Here is a 27,683-nt window from a genome sequence, read left to right on the forward strand (position 1 = left end):
GAGACATAGTGCCAAAAAGATGTTGTTTCCAAGACAGATTGATGGATTGTTAGACTGAGGGAGAACCACAGACATCAAAAGATTTAGAAAGTCCACTGTCTGATGACTGCCATGCTGATGTGTGTATCATTAACATTCACCCATAGATCATCAACAATGGTCAGTCTCTGATTGGTCAGAACCTATTCTCACATATATGATTTAGATACCTGCTGGTTTATATACATCACCGCCTAGATCCATGCTGATGGCCCTGGTGATGCGGATATGTGGGACACTGTCGTTGACACTCCTCTTGCCTAAGAAAGTAAAAAATAGAGTTATGAAATGATAATCCCTACCGAAAAAAAAAAAATAATAAATAAAACATGATCCATTATCCCACATATCTATAGATGTTTGTAAATTGAGAATATCCATATATATAAAAAGAGCCATTATTTAGAAGCTAACTCCTAAAAGGATACTTGAGCCAATATTTAGCAGCTCACTCTTAAAATAAAACAAAACTTCAAGAGCCATTATTAAGCTGCTAACCCAGATTTCATCATTTGGTTTTTTTTTGTTATTTTTTTTTTCCAGCCTCACTATCAAAATAAACATAGAGCTATTAATAGTATCAAACCAACCTTACTGTCAACATAAACACAGAACTATAAATTGCAAACTAGTCTTACTGTCAAAATAAACACAGAACTATAAATAGTAACAAACTAGTCTTACGTAAAATAGTAACAAACTAGTCTTACTGTCAAAATAAACACAGAACTATAAATAAAACTAGTCTTACTGTCAAAATCGTCAAGAGAGTTATCTCTGGTATATATTTACCCAGTGTGTAGTCTGTGCTAAAAACAGACTTTGATGTGTCTAGGGATCGTCTGTAGTAGATAGCCTTCCAAGTGTCTCGGTCTTTCTCCAATAATCCAGCCTCACTATCAAAATAAACATAGAGCTATTAATAGTATCAAACCAACCTTACTGTCAACATAAACACAGAACTATAAATAGTAACAAACTAGTCTTACTATCAAGATAAACACAGAACTATAAATAGTAACAAACTAGTCTTACTGTCAAAATAAACACAGAACTATAAATAGTAACAAACTAGTCTTACTGTCAAGATAAACACAGAACTATAAAGAGTAACAAACTAGTCTTACTGTCAAGATAAACACAGAACTATAAATAGTAACAAAATAAACACAGTCTTACTATCAAGAATAAACACAGAACTGTCAAAATAAACACAGTAACAAACTAGTCTTACTGTCAAGATAAACACAGAACTATAAATAGTAACAAACTAGTCTTACTGTCAAAATAAACACAGAACTATAAATAGTATCAAACTAGTCTTACTGTCAAAATAAACACAGAACTATAAATAGTAACAAACTAGTCTTACTGTCAAAATAAACACAGAACTATGTCAAAATAGTCTTACTATAAATATAAACACAGAACTATAAATAGTAACAAACTAGTCTTACTGTCAAAATAAACACAGAACTATAAATAGTAACAAACTAGTCTTACTGTCAAAATAAACACAGAACTATAAATAGTAACAAACTAGTCTTACTATCAAGATAAACACAGAACTATAAATAGTAACAAACTAGTCTTACTGTCAAAATAAACACAGAACTATAAAGAGTAACAAACTAGTCTTACTATCAAGATAAACACAGAACTAAATAGTAACAAACTAGTCTTACTGTCAAAATAAACACAGAACTATAAATAGTAACAAACTAGTCTTACTGTCAAGATAAACACAGAACTATAAATAGTAACAAATAAGGATCACTGTCAACATACACACAAAGCTATAAATAGTAATAAACCAGCCTCAATTTGGAAAACAGGATAAGAAGCAACCAAGGGAGTTAATGTTGATATTGTGTATACCCTTACCTTTTTGGAATGATTGTGGTTAATCCGCCGGCGGTTCCCATGAATTGTGCCACCACTCTGTTAAATACCAATAAGTATCATCCCGTGTGGAACACAAGATCACATAGTTTACAGAAATAACACCATCAAGTATCCCTGAACACAAATCTCTATATCATATATTTTACTTCATTTTGTCATATCGATGTAGTCAGATAGGTTTATACACTTACCTATAAACAGAAACTTTCACAATTGAATTGAAACAAAAACAATGCCGCATACATAAACATTTGTATACAAAATCATTTTTTAATTAAACAATTATTACAAAATAAAAAAATTTGTCATTATCAATCTCCATTTTGCATGTAACATTTTTGAATAAAATAAAATGAATGAAAAAGAAGGAGAATCTGTTGAGGATGAAAAGCATCACATGCACCCTACTGTTATCATGGTATCACAATGCACTGATCAACAAAGCCGACACTATAACAGGCACTAGCTAGGATCATATTGGGAGTAAGTACACAAACGTTGGCCCCAAGCTGATTAGGAAATTCTTTTATTGAAACAACATGCAATAAACTAACCCTTAGAAGAAAAAAGAAAGGAGAGAAAAAAAATCCTACCAAAAAGGCCATGTAACCATCTATATCAAAGTCCCAAATTATGGGTAGGAAAGAGGAAAGAAGTTTGATCATTTAATCACCAAAGCATGCATGCATAAACAGTCTATCAGTAGTTTGTTGACATTCTCTCATAACATGTACTTGACTATTTAATGCTAAAGATGTACAGCTTAACTGAAAATCATTCCATACTTATCGTAATTAAGAATTATCAGTATCATCCTAATGCTGTTCATACCCAAATGTTTTACTAACTCAGTACACAGGACTGTGGTTAACACCTAAATATTTACTAACTCAGTACACAGGACTGACGTTAACACCTAAATATTTACTGTACACAGGACTGTGGTTAACACCTAAATATTTACTAACTCAGTACACAGGACTGTGGTTAACACCTGAATATTTACTAACTCAGTACACAGGACTGTGGTTAACACCTAAATATTTACTAACTCAGTACACAGGACTGTGGTTAACACCTAAATATTTACTAACTCAGTACACAGGACTGACGTTAACACCTAAATATTTACTAACTCAGTACACAGGACGGTGGTTCACAACTAAATGCCTTCCCTAACCCAGTACACAGGATGGTGGTTCACAACTAAATGTCTTCCCTAACCCAGTACACTGGACGGAGGTTAACACCTAAATGTCTTCCCAAACTCAGTACACAGAAGAGATGTTAACAACTAAATGTCTTCCCTAATTCAGTACACTGGATGGAGGTTCACGACTAAATGTCTTCCCCAACTCAGTACACAGGAAGGAGGTTCACAACTAAATGCCTTCCCTAACTCTGTACACAGACTGGTGGAGAAAGATATTCTGTTACAACTTCTGATACAAGACAGAGAAATAGTAACAATGGCCTATGAACAATACAGGCAGAGGATCAGAACATAATGTCTTCCCTTTTTTTGAAGGTACACAACAGCAGAGACTTAGTAGAGTGAACACTTTATACAGTGGAAGGTCAGGACTGAACATTTGTTGCAGCCCACACTCCCTACACAGGGAAGATGTTTATTACTAAAGATCTCACAAATTCTTCCCTAACAACTTCCATAGGAGGGGGGCGGGGAGGGTTAAAACCAAATATCTGACTGGTACAATTTGATTTCAAACGCTATACAAAGATAAAGAATCAATTACTTACTGGTACTCACTACTCTACAGTATCTCAAACTGTCTATAGCTGACAGTCAAGGTTTTACAACCAAAAACACCTATCCAGCCTGCAGTCTCTTAGGCTTGTAAAAAGGTAATTTTACAAAGGAATGAAGTTCAGAATAAATCATCATGATGACCAAATAAGTGATAGTGGATTTACTTTAATCTGAGTTCATGTTCAACTTATACCCAAGTTGATAATTAAAACATATCCATATTATAGCAAATTTGAGCCAGAAAAAACAATTAGGAAAAACCATATTAATCAAGAAAGGATCTCAGATTGACAGTCACTATCAGGTTGGATTAAAAGCAACATCAAACTGGTATGGGATATGAAATTTGACTTTGAGCCAGGAACACAAATTGGATTACAAATAAGCGACACTGATCAAGGAATACATGTTGGACAACACTATGCCACTTTGAGCCAGAAGCTAAATTGGATTATTGCATCTTTGTGCTAGAAATAGAGGTTTGAACAATATATAATTTTATGTTTCCTCAATCAGGACTGGCTCATCGTGGCATTTATCCTAAAGGTGAACATGTACTTTGTGTGTACATTTATAATCACTTTAAACATGCATGTTTACTACAAATATCCTGTTGTGAAATTCTTATCAATTTGTGTCTACATTCAATTAAGCCCAGCTTCATTTTACAACCAGCGTGAATTGCCCCCAAATTGACAGGACACTACATCTGTCACCGTACAATATGCACCATTCATACACTACAGTAGGACAGACAGCATTCCTTTACTTGGAGGGCATGCTAAGGTTTATGGCAAGTATTTAAATGTAAAAATTAGAATATTTACTCAATATGTCTGCAAGCATCCAGTTTTTTTTTTAGAAAAACAACAGAAAGCTGTCATCATAATTTTGAAAAATGATTTTGAATATGATATCAGATCTAGTCTTAACAGCATAGTGTTTATCTTAAGTCTCTATGCTTACATAGTTGTAAGCTTTCAAGGTTAATGAGTCAGCAGTATTCTTAAGATAAATATATAGCCAGTGCCATGGTAACAGTGTCAGACTGAACATGAATTGAACATTAACTATGACTAGTAACAGGAATAGAAATAAACCAGAGGCAGGTATTAAGATAACAGGCAGGCCTTGATACTGAAGTCTTAACCCATGGAACATCTAGATAATGAAAACTTAACTAGTAAAACATCCAGATAATGAGGACTTAACTAGTGCCAGGTTTTGATGATGAGGACTTAACTAGTGCCAGGTTTTGATGATGAGGACTTAACTAGTGCCAGGTTTTGATAATAAAGGCTAGAATATTGGCAGGTTTTAATAATAAAGGCTTGAATATTGGCAGGTTTTAATAATGAGGCTCAACTAGTGCCAGGTTTTAATAATAAAGGCTTGAATATTGGCAGGTTTTAATAATAAAGGCTTGAATATTGGCAGGTTTTAATAATGAGGCTCAACTTGGGCCAGGTTTTAATAATAAAGGCTTGAATATTGGCAGGTTTTAATAATAAAGGCTAGAATATTGGCAGGTTTTGATAATGAGGCTCAACTAGTGCCAGGCTTTGATGATGAAGACTTAACTAGTACCAGGTTTTGATAATGAGGCTCAACTAGTACCAGGTTTTGATAATGAGGCTCAACTAGTGCCAGGTTTTGATAATGAGGCTCAACTAGTGCCAGGTTTTGATGATAAAGACTTAACTAGTACCAGGTTTTGATAATGAGGTTCAACTAGTGCCAGGTTTTGATAATGAGGCTCAACTAGTACCAGGTTTTGATGATGAAGACTAAACTAGTGCCAGGTTTTGATGATGAAGACTTAACTAGTGCCAGGTTTTGATAATGATGCTGAACTAGTACCAGGTTTTGATGATGAAGACATAACTACTGCCAGGTTATGATAATGAAGGCTTTGCGTGAAAATTATTTTATTGACCCATGGGGTCCTGTTATAACACCACCCCCCTGACTTCGAGCGAGATCTAATATGTTGACCCCTGGGGTCGTGTATCAAGTCCACTCCCTTGACTCTGAGTGAAAAGTAATGTCTTGACCCCTGGGGTCATGTATTAAGTCCACCCCCTTGACTCTGAGTGAAAAGTAATGTCTTGACCCCTGGGGTCATGTAATAAGTCCACCCCCTTGACTTTGAGTGAGATATAATGTGTTGAGCCGCCCTAAGGTCCTGTATTAAGTCCACCCTCTTGTCTCTGAGTGAAAAGTAATGTCTTGACCCCTGAGGTGCTGTATTAAGTCCATCCCCTTGACACTAAGTGAAAAGTAATGTCTTGACCCCTGGGGTCAAGTAATAAGTCCATCCCCTTGACTGTGAGTGGGATGTTATGTGTTGAGCCCTGAGGTAATGTATTAAGTCCACCCTCTTGTCTCTGAGTGAGATGTAATGTGTTGAGCCCTAAGGTAATGTATTAAGTCCACCCTCTTGTCTCCGACTGAGATGTAATGTGTTGAGCCCTAAGGTAATGTACTAAGTCCACCCTCTTGTCTCTGAGTGAGATGTTTATGTGTTGAGCCCTGGACTTATTAAACATGATGCAAAAGGCCCTTTTTATTTTTCTCAAAGAGTTGCAAGATAGCAGCATTTCATAACCCTCCACCACTGCATGCTGCAAGCAAAGACCTGGACTGTAGCTTGTTAGTCAATTAGAGGGATACCATTAGATCACATAAGGTTCTAATCAGTAAAACAAGATGCATTTCATTTCCTGGTAATTAACATTACAGGAGGTCAAAGGACGTGAAAAGGAGATTTCAGTTTATATCAGATATACCAGATAGGAAATATTAGTATCCATCTCCAAGCGTTAAAGTTATTATTATTATATTAAAAAACAGGTCCTACAGGCATGTACCACTCACCTGCTATAAAATGATAAACATATCTCATAAATATGACCTTAAAAGTAGGTCAAGGAGAATTTTACATTCAAATGATTAAAAAGGTAATTCATGGTATACTTACTTTATAGGATAGCAAAATAAAGGTTAATTATCACATATTTAGCTTTTATTGACTTTCAGAAGAAAGGATTTGTGTTAAAGTCATTTGGAGATGTATCGTAGGCTATATATATATTTTTTTTTTCTAATTGATATTGAATAGATAGACAACAGATGCTGCACCATAAGCTTAGAGACATTCTGTCAGATAATAAAACTCCAAACCAGTATCTAATCAATACTAACTGTACATTGGTAGCATTGACAGATGTGTCATTATTGGTTGTGCTGGAAACAAAACAAAAAACCAATACTATATCGAAGGAGAATATGTTTCTAAATGTATTAATTAATATTAACAGAATGGTTTATAACAACTATACAAAAATAAAACAGATTATACCAAAAGTAAAACCTATACAAAAACATCCATAGGAAATCATAAATATATGTGCATGTTTTCTCTTCACTGACATAATTCATCATTAATTAGCTGATGTTTAATGCTGCATGTGACATGTGAAACTCTGAACTGTTGTGAAACTACACAGCTGTAGGGCAATCTCGATATTGATGGAGTAAAGGTATCGTATCTATGGTTACATATACATCAATCTGTCAGGAGCCAACAGTGATTGTCTCCCTTCTCTGTGAGGAGTCTACCTCTCTGTAGACTTCTATCTATTACACAGAACAATAGAGTGATTGTCTCCCTTCTCTGTGAGGAGTCTACCTCTCTGTAGACTTCTATCTAATACACAGAGTGATTGTCTCCCTTCTCTGTGAGGAGTCTACCTCTCTGTAGATTTCTATCTATTACACAGAACAATAGAGTGATTGTCTCCCTTCTCTGTGAGGAGTCTACCTCTCTGTAGACTTCTATCTATTACACAGAGTGATTGTCTCCCTTCTCTGTGAGGAGTCTACCTCTCTGTAGATTTCTATCTATTACACAGAGTGATTGTCTCCCTTCTCTGTGAGGAGTCTACCTCTCTGTAGACTTCTATCTATTACACAGAGTGATTGTCTACCTTCTCTGTGGGAGTCTACCTCTCTGGAGACTTCTATCTATTACACAGAGTGATTGTCTCCCTTCTCTGCGAGGAGTCTACCTCTCTACACAGAGTGATTGTCTACCTTCTCTGTGGGAGTCTACCTCTCTGGAGACTTCTATCTATTACACAGAGTGATTGTCTCCCTTCTCTGTGAGGAGTCTACCTCTCTGTAGATTTCTATCTATTACACAGAGTGATTGTCTCCCTTCTCTGTGAGGAGTCTACCTCTCTGTAGACTTCTATCTATTACACAGAGTGATTGTCTACCTTCTCTGTGGGAGTCTACCTCTCTGGAGACTTCTATCTATTACACAGAACAATAGAGTGATTGTCTCCCTTCTCTGTGAGGAGTCTACCTCTCTGGAGACTTCTATCTATTACACAGAACAATAGAGTGATTGTCTCCCTTCTCTGTGAGGAGTCTACCACTCTGTAGACTTCTATCTATTACACAGAACAATAGAGTGATTGTCTCCCTTCTCTCTACCTCTCTGTAGATTTCTATCTATTACACAGAGTGATTGTCTCCCTTCTCTGTGAGGAGTCTACCTCTCTGTAGATTTCTATCTATTACACAGAGTGATTGTCTCCCTTCTCTGTGAGGAGTCTACCTCTCTGTAGACTTCTATCTATTACACAGAGTGATTGTCTACCTTCTCTGTGGGAGTCTACCTCTCTGGAGACTTCTATCTATTACACAGAACAATAGAGTGATTGTCTCCCTTCTCTGTGAGGAGTCTACCTCTCTGGAGACTTCTATCTATTACACAGAACAATAGAGTGATTGTCTCCCTTCTCTGTGAGGAGTCTACCACTCTGTAGACTTCTATCTATTACACAGAACAATAGAGTGATTGTCTCCCTTCTCTGTGAGGAGTCTACCACTCTGTAGACTTCTATCTATTACACAGAGTGATGGTCTTACATCTACACAATACTAAGCCCTTTAATACACACTGCACTCCTTTCTTAATGATAGACCATGTTCATAAATATCATTAAAGAGCAAATAATGCAAACTACTGATTCTGTACAGAACTAATAGACTTACTCACTGTACTGTATTAACAACAGTTGTCATTGAGTGTGTGAGAAGTGAGACAATTCCTAGAAATAGGAAAAATCACAGAGACAAAAGAACTGTATCCAACCAAGCAATCAGGAACAGATGACAAGTATATCCCCACTTTACAAAGATTGTTACTTACAATAGATATTAAATCCTGCTGAACCCTCTATCTGGTCATACCTACCGTTTATGACAGATATTGTGTACAGTAGTACATGAGCTTGCTGACAAAGTTTTGTTTAATAATAAATGCATTGGAGCATAACACTGTGAAGCAGTTACTAAATGCAACTGCACTCAACAAATACTGCATACCTAAAACGTCATATATCCTATAAACAATTAAAAGAAAACCATCTAAAAAACATTTGGCAATATGTTACCTAAAGGGGTCTTTATTCTTCCAAAAAATAATCAAAATGGAAAAAAATTGTTTGAGGATGCACAAAATAGACGGGGAACACTTTTGTCCAGTTTCAAATGAAAGGGCATAACTCTCTTACAAGGGTCAATATGCAAAATCACTCCAAGAAGCACAAATCCATATGGTTATGGCACTTAGATAAAAACTTTTTTTTTTTAATTGGAAAAAGTGGAAATGTATAGCCAGACAAAGTTGTGCTCATTTTTCACAGGAAAGGAACAAACTCTGTAATAAAGATATCAGTAGGCTGATTGTCACGTGTAAGAAACTTCAGTGAAAACTGAGTGAATATATAACCAGACAGATTTTGTCTATAGACAAAAGTATAGCTGCCACATATGTATAGGTAGTCCCACATGAAATAGGAATTGTTGGTATGCAATGTAGTGTCGGGATGCCACATATTATTGTGTTTGTGACAGTGACATATGAAATAGGAATAATTTATATGCAATGGAGTGTCGGAATGCCACATATTATTGTGTATGTGGCAGTGACATATAAAATAGGAACAGCTGGTATGCAATGTAGTGTCGGGATGCTACATATTGTTGTGTATGTGGCAGTGACACATGAAACAGGAATTATTGGTAAATGACATAGCGACTATTATCTTACCCTATGATAAGAGTTATAAAATGTATACCTTTTGTTGGTGCCAATAGGATGACCTGCTGCTGCCATGTCTGTCCAGTAGTTTTCAAACAACTTGGCCATCTGCATGTCCCAATGTAAATGTTTTACCTTATCCACGTCAACATTCAGGCCAGGTGCAACTGTTGAGGAAAATAACACTAAGCATTATTTGTTCTCTTCACAACAAAGGAGACTCTATGGGCAAATATCCCTCACCTATTCTATTGTTTGTAAATAAAGGCTATTGTTTAAATATTTTATTTTGGTAACTTTCGTGTTCCTCCCACACATTATTTTTTTATTCCCTCTTTTCAATCGAGCCCCGAGTAAAAGCAGGAAACTCTTGGTTTCTTGATAATTCAAATTTCTTTCTAAAAATTTCGGCATACTCATCCAAGCAAGCTCCTTGATCATTATCACAATATTGGGTCTTTTTAAGGGAATATAATATAAACAAGTATTTCTATCAGACTTTAGCATACTTACATTTGAGGTTTTCACACTTCTGTTTGAGCTGGAGGACTTTATGAATGTCAGCTAAAAAGCCTGTCATGTTGCCATTAGATTGTCCCTCATAGTAATCCCTGATACAAACACAGTTTAACTAAATCAGTAAAATTACGCTCTAGACTGTCCTCCATAGTAATGTCTGACAGAGACACATTGTCACTAAATCAGTTATCATTATGTAATTAAAACTTACATCAAGGCTTTCCCACCTCAATACAGCCCAGCTTATATCCTCGTCTTTTAAAACTCAGCTGAATCAATATGCACTAGATTGACAAATTATGAGGTTTGTTGTACCCGTAGCCTTTGAAAATTATATGATTCTGAATTGAAGAAATACAATTCCTGATCCAACACTTTACAAATGAATCCCAAGTCGAACACTTTATTGTTAATACCATTACAAAAAGGTAACATTTTCCCATACCATTGCACTTTCTAGCCATGTATTAAATCATGTAACAGGTCACAAGGCTTAATTCTAAATCCAACATTGGAGAAAACACTGTACAATAGTGATTATAAATTGATCAAAAAAACCATAATCAATTATCAGTTAAAATAAATAGGATATTTTATTTGATGAAGTTAAAGGATTGCATGATTGGCTGTGTGTTTGTAGTAAGTGAATGCATTCTCCTTTGCAGTAATATTTTAAAATAAACACTCACGAATAAGAATGTGCGCAATAATGAATATCACTGGCAATGGGCAATTTGTGCATAATATGAATATTGTTTTTGATCTAAAACACAAGAAAAAAGTAAGGTACCGATGATCGATTATGAAAAATTGCGATCAATAATCACATCAGATGAGGTTAAATAATTAGAACTGATCTGATCAATGTCCCATCACTTTTGTACATTATCTGTACATCTATATCAACATTAATAAAGGTAGAATTCAATCACAACATATCCAAGCGTTACCAATTAGTGGGTAATTTATTACAGTCGACTAGTTTCACCTCTAGGATGAGGCTTCATCAGGACAAATTTTCTGACAATTTTCACCCCTGAAGTACTAAAAATGGGGCTCGCTTTTGCATTGTGACGTTATATGTAAACATGTACATAGTACTAAGGGCAGTAAGCCGTTATATTAACTTAATAAAGTATTTGTATTTAACCATGTCTCTGAGTAATATTTGTTAAGCAATGTTTCTGTTATGTATTTTTACTTTCTCTCATCCAAACACAGGGTGCTGGTGGACACTGATACATATGCTAATGTCTTGTAGTTCACTTCTAGTGGTTCACTCTTATCCGAGGTGGTATCAGATAAGTCACTCAGAAAAAAGTCTTCTTTTAAAGTTTCCATGCTCTTGTCTTGACTGCTTGTAGGTGCCGGTGAAGTAGTATGAGTTCCAGTAGCCGGTCTTACCTTAAATTTGATCAATTCTAACTGTTGTTTTGTGAGCGCCTCTGTCGGCCTATTCCATTTCTTTGGTGTGGTCGCTTCTTTCCTGGTAGTGTCTTCCATTATCTCTGGCTCTGTAGTAAGGATGTTCCAAGTTTAAGTGGCGGTCATAATGTTCCTTTCTTCAGTAGGATTTTTTACATATTTTACACATGTACCTCGTGTTGCTATGCTTTCCATGCGCATGGTTGACGTGTCTTCGTAGGTTTCCTATAGAAGCATATTTCTTCCCACGTATGATGCATGGTATTTTAATTCTTACAGGTGCTAGTGCTGACTTCTTGTTCTTGACCTTAGTAGTTTTAGTGTTCGCAATATCCTTAAGTAATAATGTTCATGCCCCAGGGCCGCTGTGTACGTAAGATATGAATCCAAGATTCTTCGGTTTGTAGCCTATTGTTGACGTCATGTTTACCGGCCACAATGCCCATAACCATGACGTCATTAGTATTGTGATCAGGTAGGTTAAAATGTGCCGCCACTGGCTTCCTCTCTTCTCTGCGGGCAATGTCGTACAAGTGATTCCTGGTTCTTGTGTTGATGGTATTCGACGTTTGACCTACATATTGTATGTGGCATTTTTTGCAGCTTATGAGATAAACCGCATCTTTACTCTGACAGTCTATGTATTCTTTGATACGATAAGTTTCTTTTGTGGTGTGACTAGTAAACGAGTTACTCGAATTCATATGTCCACATATTTTACAGTTCTTACCGCATGGCCGACTTCCCGCGGTTTCGTGTACATTTGCGATATCGCTACGTACCAGATAGTTCTGTAGCGATTTAGGTCTAGTGTATGCTACAAGCATACTAGCGGTGAGTATCTTTTCTGTTTCTGGGTTGTATCTCAATATATGTTCGTTGTTCTTTATGATTCCAGCTATGTTTGGATTGTTCGGATTAAACGGGAGAACGAATGGTATGACTTTATTTCCCCGGTCGTGGGGTTTGTTTTTCAACAGACTGGATCTGGTGGTGTTTCTAGCTTTTTCAATCGCCTGTGTGATTAGTAGTGACGGGTACCCTCTTTCGATAAATCTTTCATGGAGTTTCACGCATTCTTGTTAAAAATCTACGTCCGTGCTACATATTTTCCTAATTCGTAGTGAGACAATGGGATGTTTGTTCTTTGGTGATTCGGATGGCTACTTTGGTAGTGTAAATATTGGAAGGCATTCGTGGGTTTGTTGTAAATGCGGCTACCTAGTGTCCTATCCTCATTAAGAAATACAGTGGTATCGAGGAAATTAATTGACTCGTCACTGATTTCGAATGTGAACTTAATTGTAGGGTGATATGAGTTGAGTGCTTCTAGGAAGGAGGCAAGTGACTCTCAAGGGTGGGGCCAGATGAAAAATATGTCATCTATATATCTCCACCACACTAGTGGGATATGTTTAGCAGTGGATAGGAATCTGTTTTCTAGGTAGTTCATGAATATAATGGCGTAATTTGGGGCCATTTTTGTTCCCATGGCTTTTCCCTGGGTTTGCAAGAAAAATTCTTGATTAAATTGGAAACAACTGTTTGTGAGGATGATTGCTATCATTCTTAGTATGATCCACGTAGCTGGTGATTTTGTGGGTCTGTCATCTAACGCTTGTTTTACAGCTCTGATGCCGTCTGTGTGTGGAATGGATGTTTATAGTGAGGACACATCCGCCGTGCAGAGTAAACTTGCCGGCGGCAATGCGCCTAGTTCATTTATTTTTCGTAAAAAAATCAGTGGTGTCCCGTATGTAGGATTTGGTTTGAATTGCAAGTGGTTTGAGATGATAATCCACAAATGCTGATAGGTTCTCTGTACAGCTTCCTATTTGAGATATGATCGGTCTTCCAGGATTGCCTACTTTGTGTGTTATTGGTAACAGATCAAATATCAGTGTTCGCGGATTTTTGGGTTTTAGAAACGAAATTGTATGGTCTTCTAGTAATGATCGATCCTCGACAAATTTAAGGAATTGGTTCACTTTCTTTAATAATTGGTAGTTTGACTCATTATATAGTTTGCGGTGGGCTTCTTCTATGTAATCTGTTTTGTTAAGAATTACAATCGCGCCCCCTTTATCGGCGGGCTTAATAACTATATCTTTATTATCACGTAAGTCTTGCAGTGCTTTCCTTTCTCCGGTGTGAAGGTTAGGTGTTACGTGTTTTGATTTGATGCCTGATTTCACGGATTCTGTTACTATATTTAGAAAGGTGTCTAAATGACTATCAATTCCGGACAGTGGGGTCCAGCCGGAATCAACATTACATACAGATTTTCTCCCTCAATCAACATAACTAAACTATGTCAGTAGACCACTTCCTCCATACACAGAGGGATACAAATGGATTGCTTACTGAGGATCTCTTCAGAATAACACATCAGCACTTAATCATCAGAAAAATCTTATAAACTTACCATGGAGCAACCAGGACTTCAGATTGTGAGAAGTTCATATCAGCTAAAATATGAAAAATAAAAAGATGAGTGAAGTGTGGTGAACAACATCGGCAAATTACAAAAGTCGACTTTCTAGTGGACAAATTTTTCTAAAATCATAAATAAAAAAGAATTTTCATATAGGATTTATGTCTAAAATTACAGTAATATATCAATACACAAAAAAATTTCTGGAGAGTATTAGGTAAAATTTATATACTCATGAGAGTTATCTCCCCTACTACTATACGCTCATGTCTTACATTAGTATTATCAATATATCGAAGTACTCACTTATATAACAAGCATTTCCCTCTATCTGTGGATATCTCTTCTGGTACAGAGGCAGACTGACTCCCAAGCTGCAATACATTAAAAGTATGGAAACTTTTAGAGACAAACTTAAAAGTATGGAAACTTTTAGAAGCAAAGCAGACAATTGACCTGATAGTGAAAGTTTGAAGCAGGACACTTTTAGAAGCAAGGCTGAAAAAGTTTCAAATTGTTAATTAGTAAATAGGCAGAGTAATTTTCAAAACCATAAACATGCTTATGCCTTTCTCATACAAGAGTATTAGTGAAACTGATGCTCCCCGTAAATGACTTTTTTGGACACAAAATTTTACTAAAGAGCAATAATTCTACAATTAAAGGGTTGACTTTGGTGTACAGCACACCAAGTTTTGTTATCCTAGTTTTGATGCAAGCAAAGTTATATTCATAACACAAAATTTTAACAAAGCGCAATAACTCTGTATTGAGAGGTCACAGGCCCTGGCTTTGCTTAGCTGCACCTTGCTTTTGTGTGACTGGTGTATTCATCGCCTTTTAATATCCTAGATTACATGCATGCACACAGACATCTTGTATAAAGGTGTATTATAAAAATGTCTTTTCTATATACAGAATTTTCTTTCCTAGATTCTGTAGACACAAACCTGAAGTTGGTACCATTGATTACAGTGTAGGAATAGTTCCTCTTCTCCACATCTACATGTCTCTGTAGAAGAAAAACAAAACAATTATCTCAAAATAGTCTGTAGTATGTATTCTACCATTGATGTTTAATTTGTACACAAATTTAGTCTGTAGTATGTATTCTACCATTGATGTTTAATTTGTACACAAATTTAGTCTGTAGTATGTATTCTACCATTGATGTTTAATTTGTACACAAATTTAGTCTGTAGTATGGATTCTACCATTGATGTTTAATTTGTACACAAATTTAGTCTGTAGTATGGATTCTACCATTGATGTTTAATTTGTACACAAAATAGTCTGTAGTATGGATTCTACCATTGATGTTTAATTTGTACACAAATTTAGTCTGTAGTATGGATTCTACCATTGATGTTTAATTTGTACACAAATTTAGTCTGTAGTATGGATTCTACCATTGATGTTTTAATTTGTACACAAAATAGTCTGTAGTATGGATTCTACCATTGATGTTTTAATTTGTACACACATTTAGTCTGGAGTATGGAGTCTACCATTGATGTTTAATTTATACACAAATTTAGTCTGTAGTATGGATTCTACCATTGATGTTTTAATTTGTACACAAAATAGTCTGTAGTATGGATTCTACCATTGATGTTTTAATTTGTACACAAATTTAGTCTGTAGTATGGATTCTACCATTGATGTTTAATTTGTACACAAATTTAGTCTGTAGTATGGATTCTACCATTGATGTTTAATTTGTACACAAAATAGTCTGTAGTATGGATTCTACCATTGATGTTTAATTTGTACACAAATTTAGTCTGTAGTATGGATTCTACCATTGATGTTTTAATTTGTACACAAAATAGTCTGTAGTATGGATTCTACCATTGATGTTTTAATTTGTACACAAATTTAGTCTGTAGTATGGATTCTACCATTGATGTTTAATTTGTACACAAATTTAGTCTGTAGTATGGATTCTACCATTGATGTTTAATTTGTACACAAAATAGTCTGTAGTATGGATTCTACCATTGATGTTTAATTTGTACACAAATTTAGTCTGTAGTATGGATTCTACCATTGATGTTTTAATTTGTACACAAAATAGTCTGTAGTATGGATTCTACCATTGATGTTTTAATTTGTACACAAATTTAGTCTGTAGTATGGATTCTACCATTGATGTTTAATTTGTATACAAATTTAGTCTGTAGTATGGATTCTACCATTGATGTTTAATTTGTATACAAATTTAGTCTGTAGTATGGATTCTACCATTGATGTTTTATTTGTATACAAATTTAGTCTGTAGTATGGATTCTACCATTGATGTTTAATTTGTATACAAATTTAGTCTGTAGTATGGATTCTACCATTGATGTTTAATTTGTATACAAATTTAGTCTGTAGTATGGATTCTACCATTGATGTTTAATTTGTACACAAATTTAGTCTGTAGTATGGATTCTACCATTGATGTTTAATTTGTACACAAATTTAGTCTATAGTATGGATTCTACCATTGATGTTTAATTTGTACACAAATTTAGTCTGTAGTATGGATTGTCTTATCAAACATTGATGTTTTAATTTGTACACAAATTTAGTCTGTAGTATGGATTATCTTATAAAACCATTGATGTTTAATTTGTACACAAAATAGTCTGTAGAATGGATTCTACCATTGATGTTTAATTTGTATACAAATTTAGTCTGTAGTATGGATTCTACCATTGATGTTTAATTTGTATACAAATTTAGTCTGTAGTATGGATTCTACCATTGATGTTTAATTTGTACATAAATTTAGTCTATAGTATGGATTCTACCATTGATGTTTAATTTGTACACAAATTTAGTCTGTAGTATGGATTGTCTTACCAAACATTGATGTTTTAATTTGTACACAAATTTAGTCTGTAGTATGGATTGTCTTATCAAACATTGATGTTTTAATTTGTACACAAATTTAGTCTGTAGTATGGATTGTCTTATCAAACATTGATGTTTTAATTTGTACACAAATTTAGTCTGTAGTATGGATTATCTTATAAAACCATTGATGTTTTAATTTGTACACAAATTTAGTCTGTAGTATGGATTGTCTTATCAAACATTGATGTTTTAATTTGTACACAAATTTAGTCTGTAGTATGGATTGTCTTATCAAACATTGATGTTTTAATTTGTACACAAATTTAGTCTGTAGTATGGATTGTCTTATCAAACCATTGATGTTTTAATTTGTACACAAATTTAGTCTGTAGTATGGATTGTCTTATCAAACCATTGATGTTTTAATTTGTACACAAATTTAGTCTGTAGTATGGATTGTCTTATCAAACATTGATGTTTTAATTTGTACACAAATTTAGTCTGTAGTATGGACTCTCTTATCAAACCATTGATGTTTTAATTTGTATACAAATTTAGTCTGTAGTATGGACTCTCTTATCAAACCATTGATGTTTAATTTCTATACAAATTCTACATCTGTGTGTATGCTTTCTTTTCTTTTTATATTTAAGGGAGACAACTCCAATGTTTATTTATACACTTGTGGCATTTAGTCTGCTCTTTGGTGCTGTACCTGAACTTGACCAGTCCACATCATATAAGGTGTCTGTTGTGATATCCAGTTATTTATTAAATTATTATCTAATAAAGATACAGATCTCAATATAGCCACATATAAATAAAAGCAATGTTACCTCATCTGGTGATTTAACATAGGTCTTGATCATCATGGAATCAATGTTATGGTCTATCATATCTTTACGTAGCTGAAAAATAGAAAAATAACGTGTTTACACCATAGCAGTATAGGCATCCTAGAAATATTTACTGGTACAAATGAATTCTCAATGGCAAGTAACATTTTATCATGAAATTCTGACTGAATAGCTTTATAGTGTACCTTGAATGTCAATTAACTCTTTACTTTCAATTCAAGAAATGTGAATATACATTTTTAATTAGATAGCAATCTTGACTGTTAACTGAATTCTATTTTTCATTTAAGAAATATAAACATATTTAAATTAGATATCTACCTTGATGGTCATGTCATTCTCCACCTCTAAGTCCAGGAAATCCATATTTGGAGGATCTTTAAGGTAATGCTACAACAAAATGGCTTATACAAATATAGAGTTATATTAATCTATCACTATAGCACTACGGACACACATCACCATTCTTGTGGAAATAGCCCTATGTTATATTTTTCTTTACCCATCAATCAACAATATTTATATATACAGTATATTTTCTATATAGATTTAAAATCAACTTTCTTTTTATTGTAAGCCCTTTAATTTCACACCAGATAATTTATATTTCCGTAAATGAAATGATAAAGTAATACTCAAACTGAAGAAGACTGTCATACTCACATTGATCTTTAGGAGGGGATGAAATATCACATAGCCATTGGTGTTGATAGCAAAGGTGTAGCCATTAGGACCAAGCTAGAAGAAAGAAATAGTCATACTAGTATAAAGTATGGAGTATAAAGTATCAGTTATAACCTGATAACTACTTTCAGGAATGGGGGAATGTCAGTTATTGGGAGATAAATACCTTCTAAAGAGGGAAATATCACTTATAGAGAGATAACTGCCTTCCAGAGTAGGAAATATCAGTTACAGGTAGATAACTACCTCCTAGGTGGCCAGTATCAGTTAATGGGGAATAACTCCCTTCTGAAGTAGGAAATATCAGTTATATAGGGAAACATGTACATTTCAAGAGTTATAGGGAGATAACTACCTACCTGATAGGGAATTATCACTTAAAAGGAGATTTAACTACTGGAGTAGGAAATTTACATTTACAGGGAGATAACTACCTATTGGGAGTGGTTAGTATAAGAGAAACAGAGCACTGAATAAGGGCATATCTGTATAGCTGTCATCTGGACCATTTTGTATTAGACAAGGGGAGAAAACTTCCTTCTGGGGTGATGAGTATTAGGCGAGATGCAGTAACTACCTTCTGGACTGTTGTGGATAAGACAAGGGGAGGTAAGCACTTTCTGAACTTGTAGGTATTAGACAATAGGAGATAACTACCTTCCAGACTGGGGAGAACCTCTCCATTTGTGCTGTAGTTACATCAATACCCATGACTCCAAGGATTGTCTGGTTAGACTGGAACACAAACAAAACAACCCAGTGTCATTATAACACACACAATTAACAGCAGAAAAATCATAAAACATTTAGTTACAAAGGCAAAGATCTTGTAGTAAACTCAAAACTTTTCATTTTCCTCTCTACCCTAGATCTTGTAGTAAACTCAAAACTTTTCATTTTCCTCTCTACCCTATCTCTAATACTTCCAAACTATCAGATACAAAATTCAAGGATTTCACAATTGCTCAAAAATTTAACCTGGAATAGCTATTCAGCACAAGTCCAGTTTTTAATTACATGTGTACAAAGAGTCTAAACATGATAGCTTTTTCTGTTTTAAGAATATGACCGATTTTAGCAAAGATTACAAATGGATAAACTAAGTAATCAGTAATGAAAAGGCCTAACTTTGTGATTATTAGTTCCTTACTTACCGCTCCTACAGTGCGATTATACACAGGCAGTGTTACAGTGGTCATCATGCCCAGCCCCTACAATGTGTAGGTCATGATATATTTATTGTCTTTATACTCCAGTTTATAGTTGTTTTAGCTTTATCAACAATTGTTTTATCTTCAAAATTAACCTCTGTTGTACATTAAATTATAAACATTTGTAAGAACATTGCTATGAACAAAATCAAAACACAAGTTATTGATCTGAATTGACATAAAATCTTCTTAAAAGTTATTCAGTTCCAATGTATCATCGATAGTTATGCATCACTGTATGAAGACTTCATTCCATTTAAATTAAAATTTTCTCAAATATGAGATGGCGAATGAATTCTCAGCAAGAGAGTCAACAGAACGTGGACACTATATGTACACATCATTTTTAACAATTATCTCTGTAATTTTCATTGAAATTAATTAATTATATCCCATTATCTTGATATACACTAACAGATGATTGTTGATTCTTGACAATATTTTAGCTGATTAATTGAAAAGAAATTAGCTCACCCTCTTTTAATTTCACATCAAAAATAAATTTGTATACATCAATGTATTTGATAATACATGCATAAACATAAAAACACAACACTCATAATAAATGCATGCAAAGTGAAAGTTGTAAATATTTTGTTAAGTCAGCTGCTGTTATATGAATCATTAGTGGTATGTCAAAGTAAGTTTTGTATATAAGAGATAATATGATAATATATCTACTTTATATTTTATTCATAAATATGTTTATTACAAATATTAGGCTGTATATATATGTTTGTATATTAAATGTAGGACAATACATGGACTTTCAAGATATGATGTTGAAAATTACCATATTGTCCTTCATTCATCCTGAAATTTTATTGTAAGTTATATGATTATATAATGTATAAGGAATTATGAGATCACCCCACTTTAAAGAAACTCATGAGAATTAAGAGGGTAGCAAAAAAACTCAACCAAGAATATGACAAAAGAAAGTAACACTATCCCACAAACTAACAGTAAAAAACAAACAGAGAATGCTCTTTATTTATGAAACTTAAATTTTGTATTTTTTCTGTCAAAAAATTGTATCTGCAATATATAAGGACTTTTCACATCAATATTACACGAAATGATGACATTGACCAAATGATAATGACAGACTGAAAACCAAGACAACAGGAAACAATTTGAGCACTACTAGTGAACTAACACACCTTCACAGACAACAAGGTATATAGACACTTAATAATCAGTGTTTTCTGCAGTTTTTATTTTACAAACATAATTAATGTTAAATTCTTTTGGGACAAGATCTGATTTATCTTTAATCTATACTGATTACAGAGAATCTTTTATTCATTTATACTAAAGCAGTGCTCTGTATCTTAATTAGATGCTCATTTGCCAACAGAAGGTAATGCACACTTCATGTGATTGTCTGTGACTCTATGACAAGAGACTCAATATTCATAGCCATACTGGTAATCACTATCAATTTGATGTTTGTTCTCTATGTTATGCTGCATACCATCATAGACATCTATTTGCAAGTAAATTCATGCCTTGATCTGGATCATCTTGATGCTTGCATAATTGTTCTACATACTAAAATACACACCATAAAAACTTATCAGTAAGTTTATGAAGGACACATCGCAGAGAAATCAATTTCCCATTACATCTCTCTGAAGAAAACACTGAATGCCAAAGTAAGGATAGCTCTGGGGCTGTAAATGGCCACGATACACCCCTGATGTCCCCCTGAAGAAAACACTGTATACTGATGGTACGATCACTCGACTATATTAACTATACCAGTCTGTCTTGATAGATATTTCCAAATTTGAAGAGTTTTTTGTTCTGCAAAGCTTGTGGGCGACTCAGAACCGGCACATACTCCTTTAAACAAAGTTAGTAACGAAAAAATAAAATAAAATGTAAGTAATAATATATATCTGTACAAGGTAAAATTAGGAGTTGTCATATCAAGTAAAAAAAAGTCCAGTGACATGCCGTGAAGATAAAACAAAATCATTCTTAAAATAAAGCACCCCATTTTATAGGAATGAAATGAAGTAAAGATTATACTGAAGTAAAAACTCTTCAGCAGACAGAAATACTATGACAGGTGTCACATGTAGTGAAGTAATGTAACGCCATCATAGAACCAGGAATCATCAATAGGGTACAGGGAATTCTTCAACAGTAAACAGGTCACAACAGGATATAGTGACCTCCTCCAGCTGACAGGTCACAACAGGGTACAGGGACCTCCACAAGCTGACAGGTTACAACAGAGTACAGGGACCTTCACAAGTAGACAGCTCATAACAGGATACAGGGACCTTCACAACTAAACAGGTCATAACAGGATACAGGGACCTTCACAACTAGACAGGTCATAACAGGATACAGGGATCTTTTACAGTTCACAGAAAGATACAGTGGCATCCTACAGTTAACAGGTCACACAACGATATAGGACCTCCGCCAGTAAACAGGCCACAACATAATACAGGGACCACCTACTTTCAGAAAACAGGTCACACAATGATATAGAGACCTCCGCCAGTAAACAGGAGAATATGGAGACCTCTACAAGAAAGTCTCCATATGTAAAAAGGTCACAACACGTTACAGGGACCTTCACAAGTAGACAGGATACAACAGGATACAGGGACCACCACAAGTAGACAGGTCACAACAGGATACAGGGACCTCCACAAGTAGACAGGTCACAACAGGATACAGGGTCCTCCACAAGTAGACAGGTCACAACAGGGTACAGGGACCTTCACAAGTAGACAGGATACAACAGGATACAGGGACCTCAATAAGTAAAAAGGTCACAACAGGATACAGGGAACTCCACAAGTAGACAGGTCATAACAGGATACAGGGATCTCCACAAGTAGACAGGTCACAACAGGGTACAGGGAACTCCACAAGCAGACAGGTCACAACAGGATACAGGGACCTCCACAAGTAAAAAGGTCACAACAGGGTACAGGGACCTCCGCAAGTAGACAGGTCACAACAGGATACAGGGACCTTCACAAGTGGACAGGTCACAACAGGATACAGGGACCTCCACAAGTAGACAGGTCACAACAGGGTACAGGGACCTCCGCAAGTAGACAGGTCATAACAGGATACAGGGACCTCCACAAGTATAAAAGTCACATCAGGATACAGGGACCTCAATCAGTAAAAACTTTTATATTAGGGTACAGGGACCTCCACAAGTAAAAAGATCACAACAGGTTACAGGGACCTCCACAAGTAGACAGGTCACAACAGGGTACAGGGACCTCCACAAGTAGACAGGTCACAACAGGGTACAGGGACCTCCACAAGTAGACAGGTCACAACAGGGTACAGGGACCCCCACAAAGAGACAGGTCACATTACGGCAAATGGACCTCCACAAGTAAAAAGGTTATAACAGGATACAGGGACCTCCACAAGGACCTCCACAAGTAAAAAGGTTATAACAGGATACAGGGACCTCCACAAGTAAAAATGTTATATTTGAGTACAGTGACCTCCACAAGTGGACAGGTCACAACAGGATACAGGGACCTCCACAAGTAGACAGGTCACAACAGGGTACAGGGACCTCCACAAGTAAAAGGGTTATAACAGGATAAGGGACCTCCACAAGTAAAAATGTTATATTTGGGTACAGGGACCTCCACAAGTAAAAAGGTTATATTCGGGTACAGGGACCTCCACAAGTAGACAGGTCACAACAGGGTACAGGGACCTCCACAAGTAGACAGGTCACAACAGGATACAGGGACCTCCACAAGTGGAAAGGTCACAACAGGATACAGGGACCTCCACAAGTAGACAGGTCGCAACAGGGTACAGGGACCTCCACAAGTAGACAGGTCACAACAGGATACAGGGACCCCCACAAGTAAAAAGGTAATATTCGGGTACAAAGACCTCCACAAGTAAAAGTGTTATATTATGGTACAGGGACCACCAATAGGAAACAGGTGAACAAATATCATGCAGGTGAGAGTGGAGTGTGGAGAGTTAACAACAGGAAAACCCTGGGATGTTTAGTGTTTTTAAAGCTAATCATTCATGAACTAAACAGATCAAAATATTTATCACAATCAATTATAATCCTCTTTCTCAGCATTACCAGCATTTATCTGATCAATCTAGCAACCAAATCTGGACAAAAATAAAACAAAATCTGGCCAAGGAGTTTAATGCAAATTCAGTGGGGGACAATGTGCATTCAAAACTCATCAATGTTAATCAACTAATGAAAAACTTCACAAAGGGAGATTACTGTAAGCATTCACTGTAACTAACTTTTTCATATGAGAAAATGCTGAATAATTCATACTCTATTTCCTATGTTTGTTTTTTTTTAATTCATTATCCATCTACAATCTGAAGGAAAGAAAAAGATAAGGATTTATCTTTTTTTTTTTACAATGATTTTTGTAAAATAAATATGAAAGTAATAAATCCTTTAAAATTTCACAATACCCTAATACATACAGCATTATAACATCTAGTCTACAGCTAGGTATCTGGGTCATTAGTGTTAATCGTTAATCGGCACTCGAGCTGGGTCATTCCATCAACTAGAGGGGATAACCTCCCAACACTACAAACGTCACACAGAGGTCAGTTACCCTTGGATCATTGTTTAAACGCCACTGTGTATCCGAAATATTTAAGCTCCCTTTTGTCTCCACAAGTAGTGGCATATATTCCTGTCAAAATAGCGCACAATTTCTTTACACAAAATCAATCTTGGAAAAGAAAAAAATTCCTTTGCATGGCACTGCAGTAAAAACAGAAATTATTTTGAGCAAAATCAAGAATGGTGAGATAAAATGATATCAAACAAAAACAGATGAAACAAAAATGAAATGTAGAACGACCAACATAGTTCCACATTGAGTGATGATATTCACAAGACAGAGTACAATAATATTGCATTCAAAATAGGTGGTGAGAGCATGACGTCTGGACCAGGTGAGTATGAAGTGGTCCATCTTGGTCTGTAAATAAGATATAGTGAAAACACTCATTACTAGCAACCATCACCCAAGACCACTTCTCTCTATGTACACGGTACCTCATTCACAAAACTCCACACCAGGGCTAAACTACAAATTCTATTTTTAACAAAACAGAAAAATACTGATACAGAACTATTAATTCTACAATATGGTTACTATAACAGTCACAAAATCTCTATCAGCAGAATTGATTTAAATGTACCACGTCAAGTCAGCAAACAAAATGATTCCTGTGTCACTAACAGGGTATCTAACTCCATCTCTACTCTATACATAGACAGGGTATCTTACCTGTTCTCTACTATGGACAAGGAATATATGTTTTTGGTTGTTGTATGTTTACAAGGTCATCTGTCTTTGATGGTTGTATGTTTACAAGGTCATGTGTCTTAAACAGTTGTATATTTATGAGGTCATCTGTCTTCCATGGTTGTATGTTTACAAGGTCATGTGTCTTAAACGGTTGTATGTTTACAAGGTCATCTGTCTTCCATGGTTGTATGTTTACAAGGTCATCTGTCTTCCACGGTTGTGTGTTTACAAGCTATCGAAGAATATATAATTTAAATAAAAAGACTATAGAAATGATGGTTCTTCTTTAAAACTATAAAAAACAATATTTCAGGTCATACATTAATAAAGACCTTAACCAATCATTGTAAATATCATAATCATGATAGGATCAGCTGTGAGTACATCACCAGTCTATAATATCTCATTGAAGTATATTTAAAAACCAAGGTCATTGAAAATGAAAAAAGAACATTATTATAAGTTGTCTGTCAGTAAGAAAACAACCGAGGTCACTGGTAGATATAATAAAAACACTATGATAAGCAAGATGTCGGAAAGTAGAAATTATCATAATGTCATATATAAAAACATTATAATTACATGGAGACATCTCTCCAGAGTTAACCACCCAAGCAAGTCAAAGTGTGCTGTAGGTGCTATTACAGTAGACCTACACCTGATGCAGACTAAGTGATTGGAGTGGACATTAGTGGTCAGTCTTCTCTGGACTGGACCAAAGCAGTCAGTCTCCCTGTCACCATAACCACACTTAATAAACAAATACCATGTAGTCGACGTAGGTGCTCATCCACTTGGCAGTTGTGGCATTGTAGGTTCCCGCGAGTACACTTGTGTAAACCTAAATATTAAAGAGTCCACTGACAGCCTTTAAATCACTCTACACAACAACTTTCTTTATGTTGTAAACATATGGACAGGACCTCACCATGAAGTTTTAATATAGTTGTTTCAACAATATTGCCATGTAAGGACTTCTAATCACAAGAGTCCTGTATCCACACCATTTACAGAGCTGTTGTGGATAAAGTCACTAGCCTCCATCACATCAAAACACTCCAGGTTTATGGCTTAACTCACCCACACTGTGGCCTCTAACAGCCATTTATCAGACCACATCACACATACAGCAGTCATCTCTCGGAACTTACCACATCACCCACACAGCGGCCTCAAGAGACTACCTTACTGAACTGACCACATAACCCAAACAATGGCCTGTAGTGGCCATCTCTCCATACATTCCACATACTGGTGGTACGTTATAAAGCACTCATGATCCTGAAAATTCAAAACTTATCATTAATTATAAATGAACTGAAATGTAATGATTTTTCTTCGTGCAAACACAGCAAGGTGATGACTGAAAAAGAAATATACAACCTCCTGGAACATTCATTGGTGGATGACAGAGAGGCAGGACAGAATTATGGGTAGGAAAACAACCAATCCATGCAAAGCTAGAGAAATGAGGCAAACAAAAATAAAGAGATTTTCTGAGAATAAATTTGCCCTTCATTAGACTCCAAACTATAAAGTATTTTTAGTTTGTGTTATTCAGAATTGCTATAGAAATCACTGTGCAAGAGAGTAAGCAGTAGGGTTACTGAACCAAATAACTGCAGATCACATGCTAATTTGTGTACATTATTACATTGCCCACCTTTGGAAGAATCTTAATATTTGACACTTACCAAGACATTCAATATCATTTTCTAGCCCAAGCGGAGGGAAAATGTAGAATTTTTAAAAGTCTTGTGAAGAGATATTTCCCAAAGACCAGTTCAGTTAGACGTTATAAATATTCCCTGCTATAACGCTTAATAATTACTCAGGTAATTTGGGGCGCTTTTCCTTCTAAAAACCTTTCTTTGTTGATGAGCTTAAGTCTACTGTCTTGTTCAAAAACACATGGTTTATCAGCTTACCATTATATCATGAATTATTAAAAAATTTCAAAAAACCTTAAACTGAGAAAAAAAACAAAATTATTTCCTGGTCCAAATTTGCACACAGAAAAATTTTAAACTCAATTATGAACAGGTATTTTTATGCAATCAACAGAAATCTGCTCACCTGAATGGAGTGTATACCAGGGGAACCCTAGGGGTTCCGACGTTCGGGGTCTCAATAACACAAAAGCAACAGCTCACACTTCTAACGAAGAAAACTGTAAGGACAGGAATCATGCCACAACAATCACAGAATTCAAACTAATTGAACTAAAAAACGAAAAAAGTGGAAAAAATAAATAAAAATAAACACAAACACATACTTATTGGGAAAGCATGCTAAACTTGACACTTGTTGGGGATGGTTTTAAAAGGTACAACTTTTGTTATATAGTAAAAACGGATGACTTTTTAGTCATGTTTGTTTTTATGTTAACACTACCGCAAAGTCAGTAGTCTGTGAGTGCATATTACCCTTTTAGTACACTAATGTACAATAATTCATGGCTATTATTAAATATTGTATTCCTGTTTCTATTTTCATTTTGGACTTTTAAAATAAGCCCTATTTGCTTGTTTTTATTTAAAATGAATACAAGGTGCTTAAGAGAT

General features: G+C 35.3%; 1 protein-coding gene across 1 annotated transcript in view; it reads right to left on the reverse strand.

Moving 5' to 3' along the window:
* The window catches only part of LOC132544255 (voltage-dependent calcium channel subunit alpha-2/delta-2-like), a 107,606-nt gene that overhangs the window by 17,937 nt on the left and 61,986 nt on the right, over positions 1-27,683 (reverse strand). The window contains exons 15-29 of the mRNA XM_060207827.1: positions 24,415-24,495; positions 19,748-19,804; positions 19,251-19,328; positions 18,573-18,647; positions 18,231-18,299; positions 17,889-17,960; positions 15,159-15,220; positions 14,515-14,582; positions 14,200-14,242; positions 10,344-10,441; positions 9,868-9,997; positions 6,920-6,961; positions 1,924-1,980; positions 832-935; positions 210-299 (exon numbers count right to left, since the gene is read on the reverse strand). Coding sequence (XP_060063810.1) covers positions 210-299; positions 832-935; positions 1,924-1,980; positions 6,920-6,961; positions 9,868-9,997; positions 10,344-10,441; positions 14,200-14,242; positions 14,515-14,582; positions 15,159-15,220; positions 17,889-17,960; positions 18,231-18,299; positions 18,573-18,647; positions 19,251-19,328; positions 19,748-19,804; positions 24,415-24,495 — 1,126 coding nt within the window. The remainder of the gene's footprint in view (positions 1-209; positions 300-831; positions 936-1,923; positions 1,981-6,919; positions 6,962-9,867; positions 9,998-10,343; positions 10,442-14,199; positions 14,243-14,514; positions 14,583-15,158; positions 15,221-17,888; positions 17,961-18,230; positions 18,300-18,572; positions 18,648-19,250; positions 19,329-19,747; positions 19,805-24,414; positions 24,496-27,683) is intronic.

Source organism: Ylistrum balloti, unplaced genomic scaffold (assembly GCF_031769215.1).
Source record: "Ylistrum balloti isolate Yb309-2 unplaced genomic scaffold, AGI_CSIRO_Ybal_v1 Utg369788, whole genome shotgun sequence".
NCBI classification, from domain to species: Eukaryota; Metazoa; Mollusca; class Bivalvia; order Pectinida; family Pectinidae; genus Ylistrum; species Ylistrum balloti.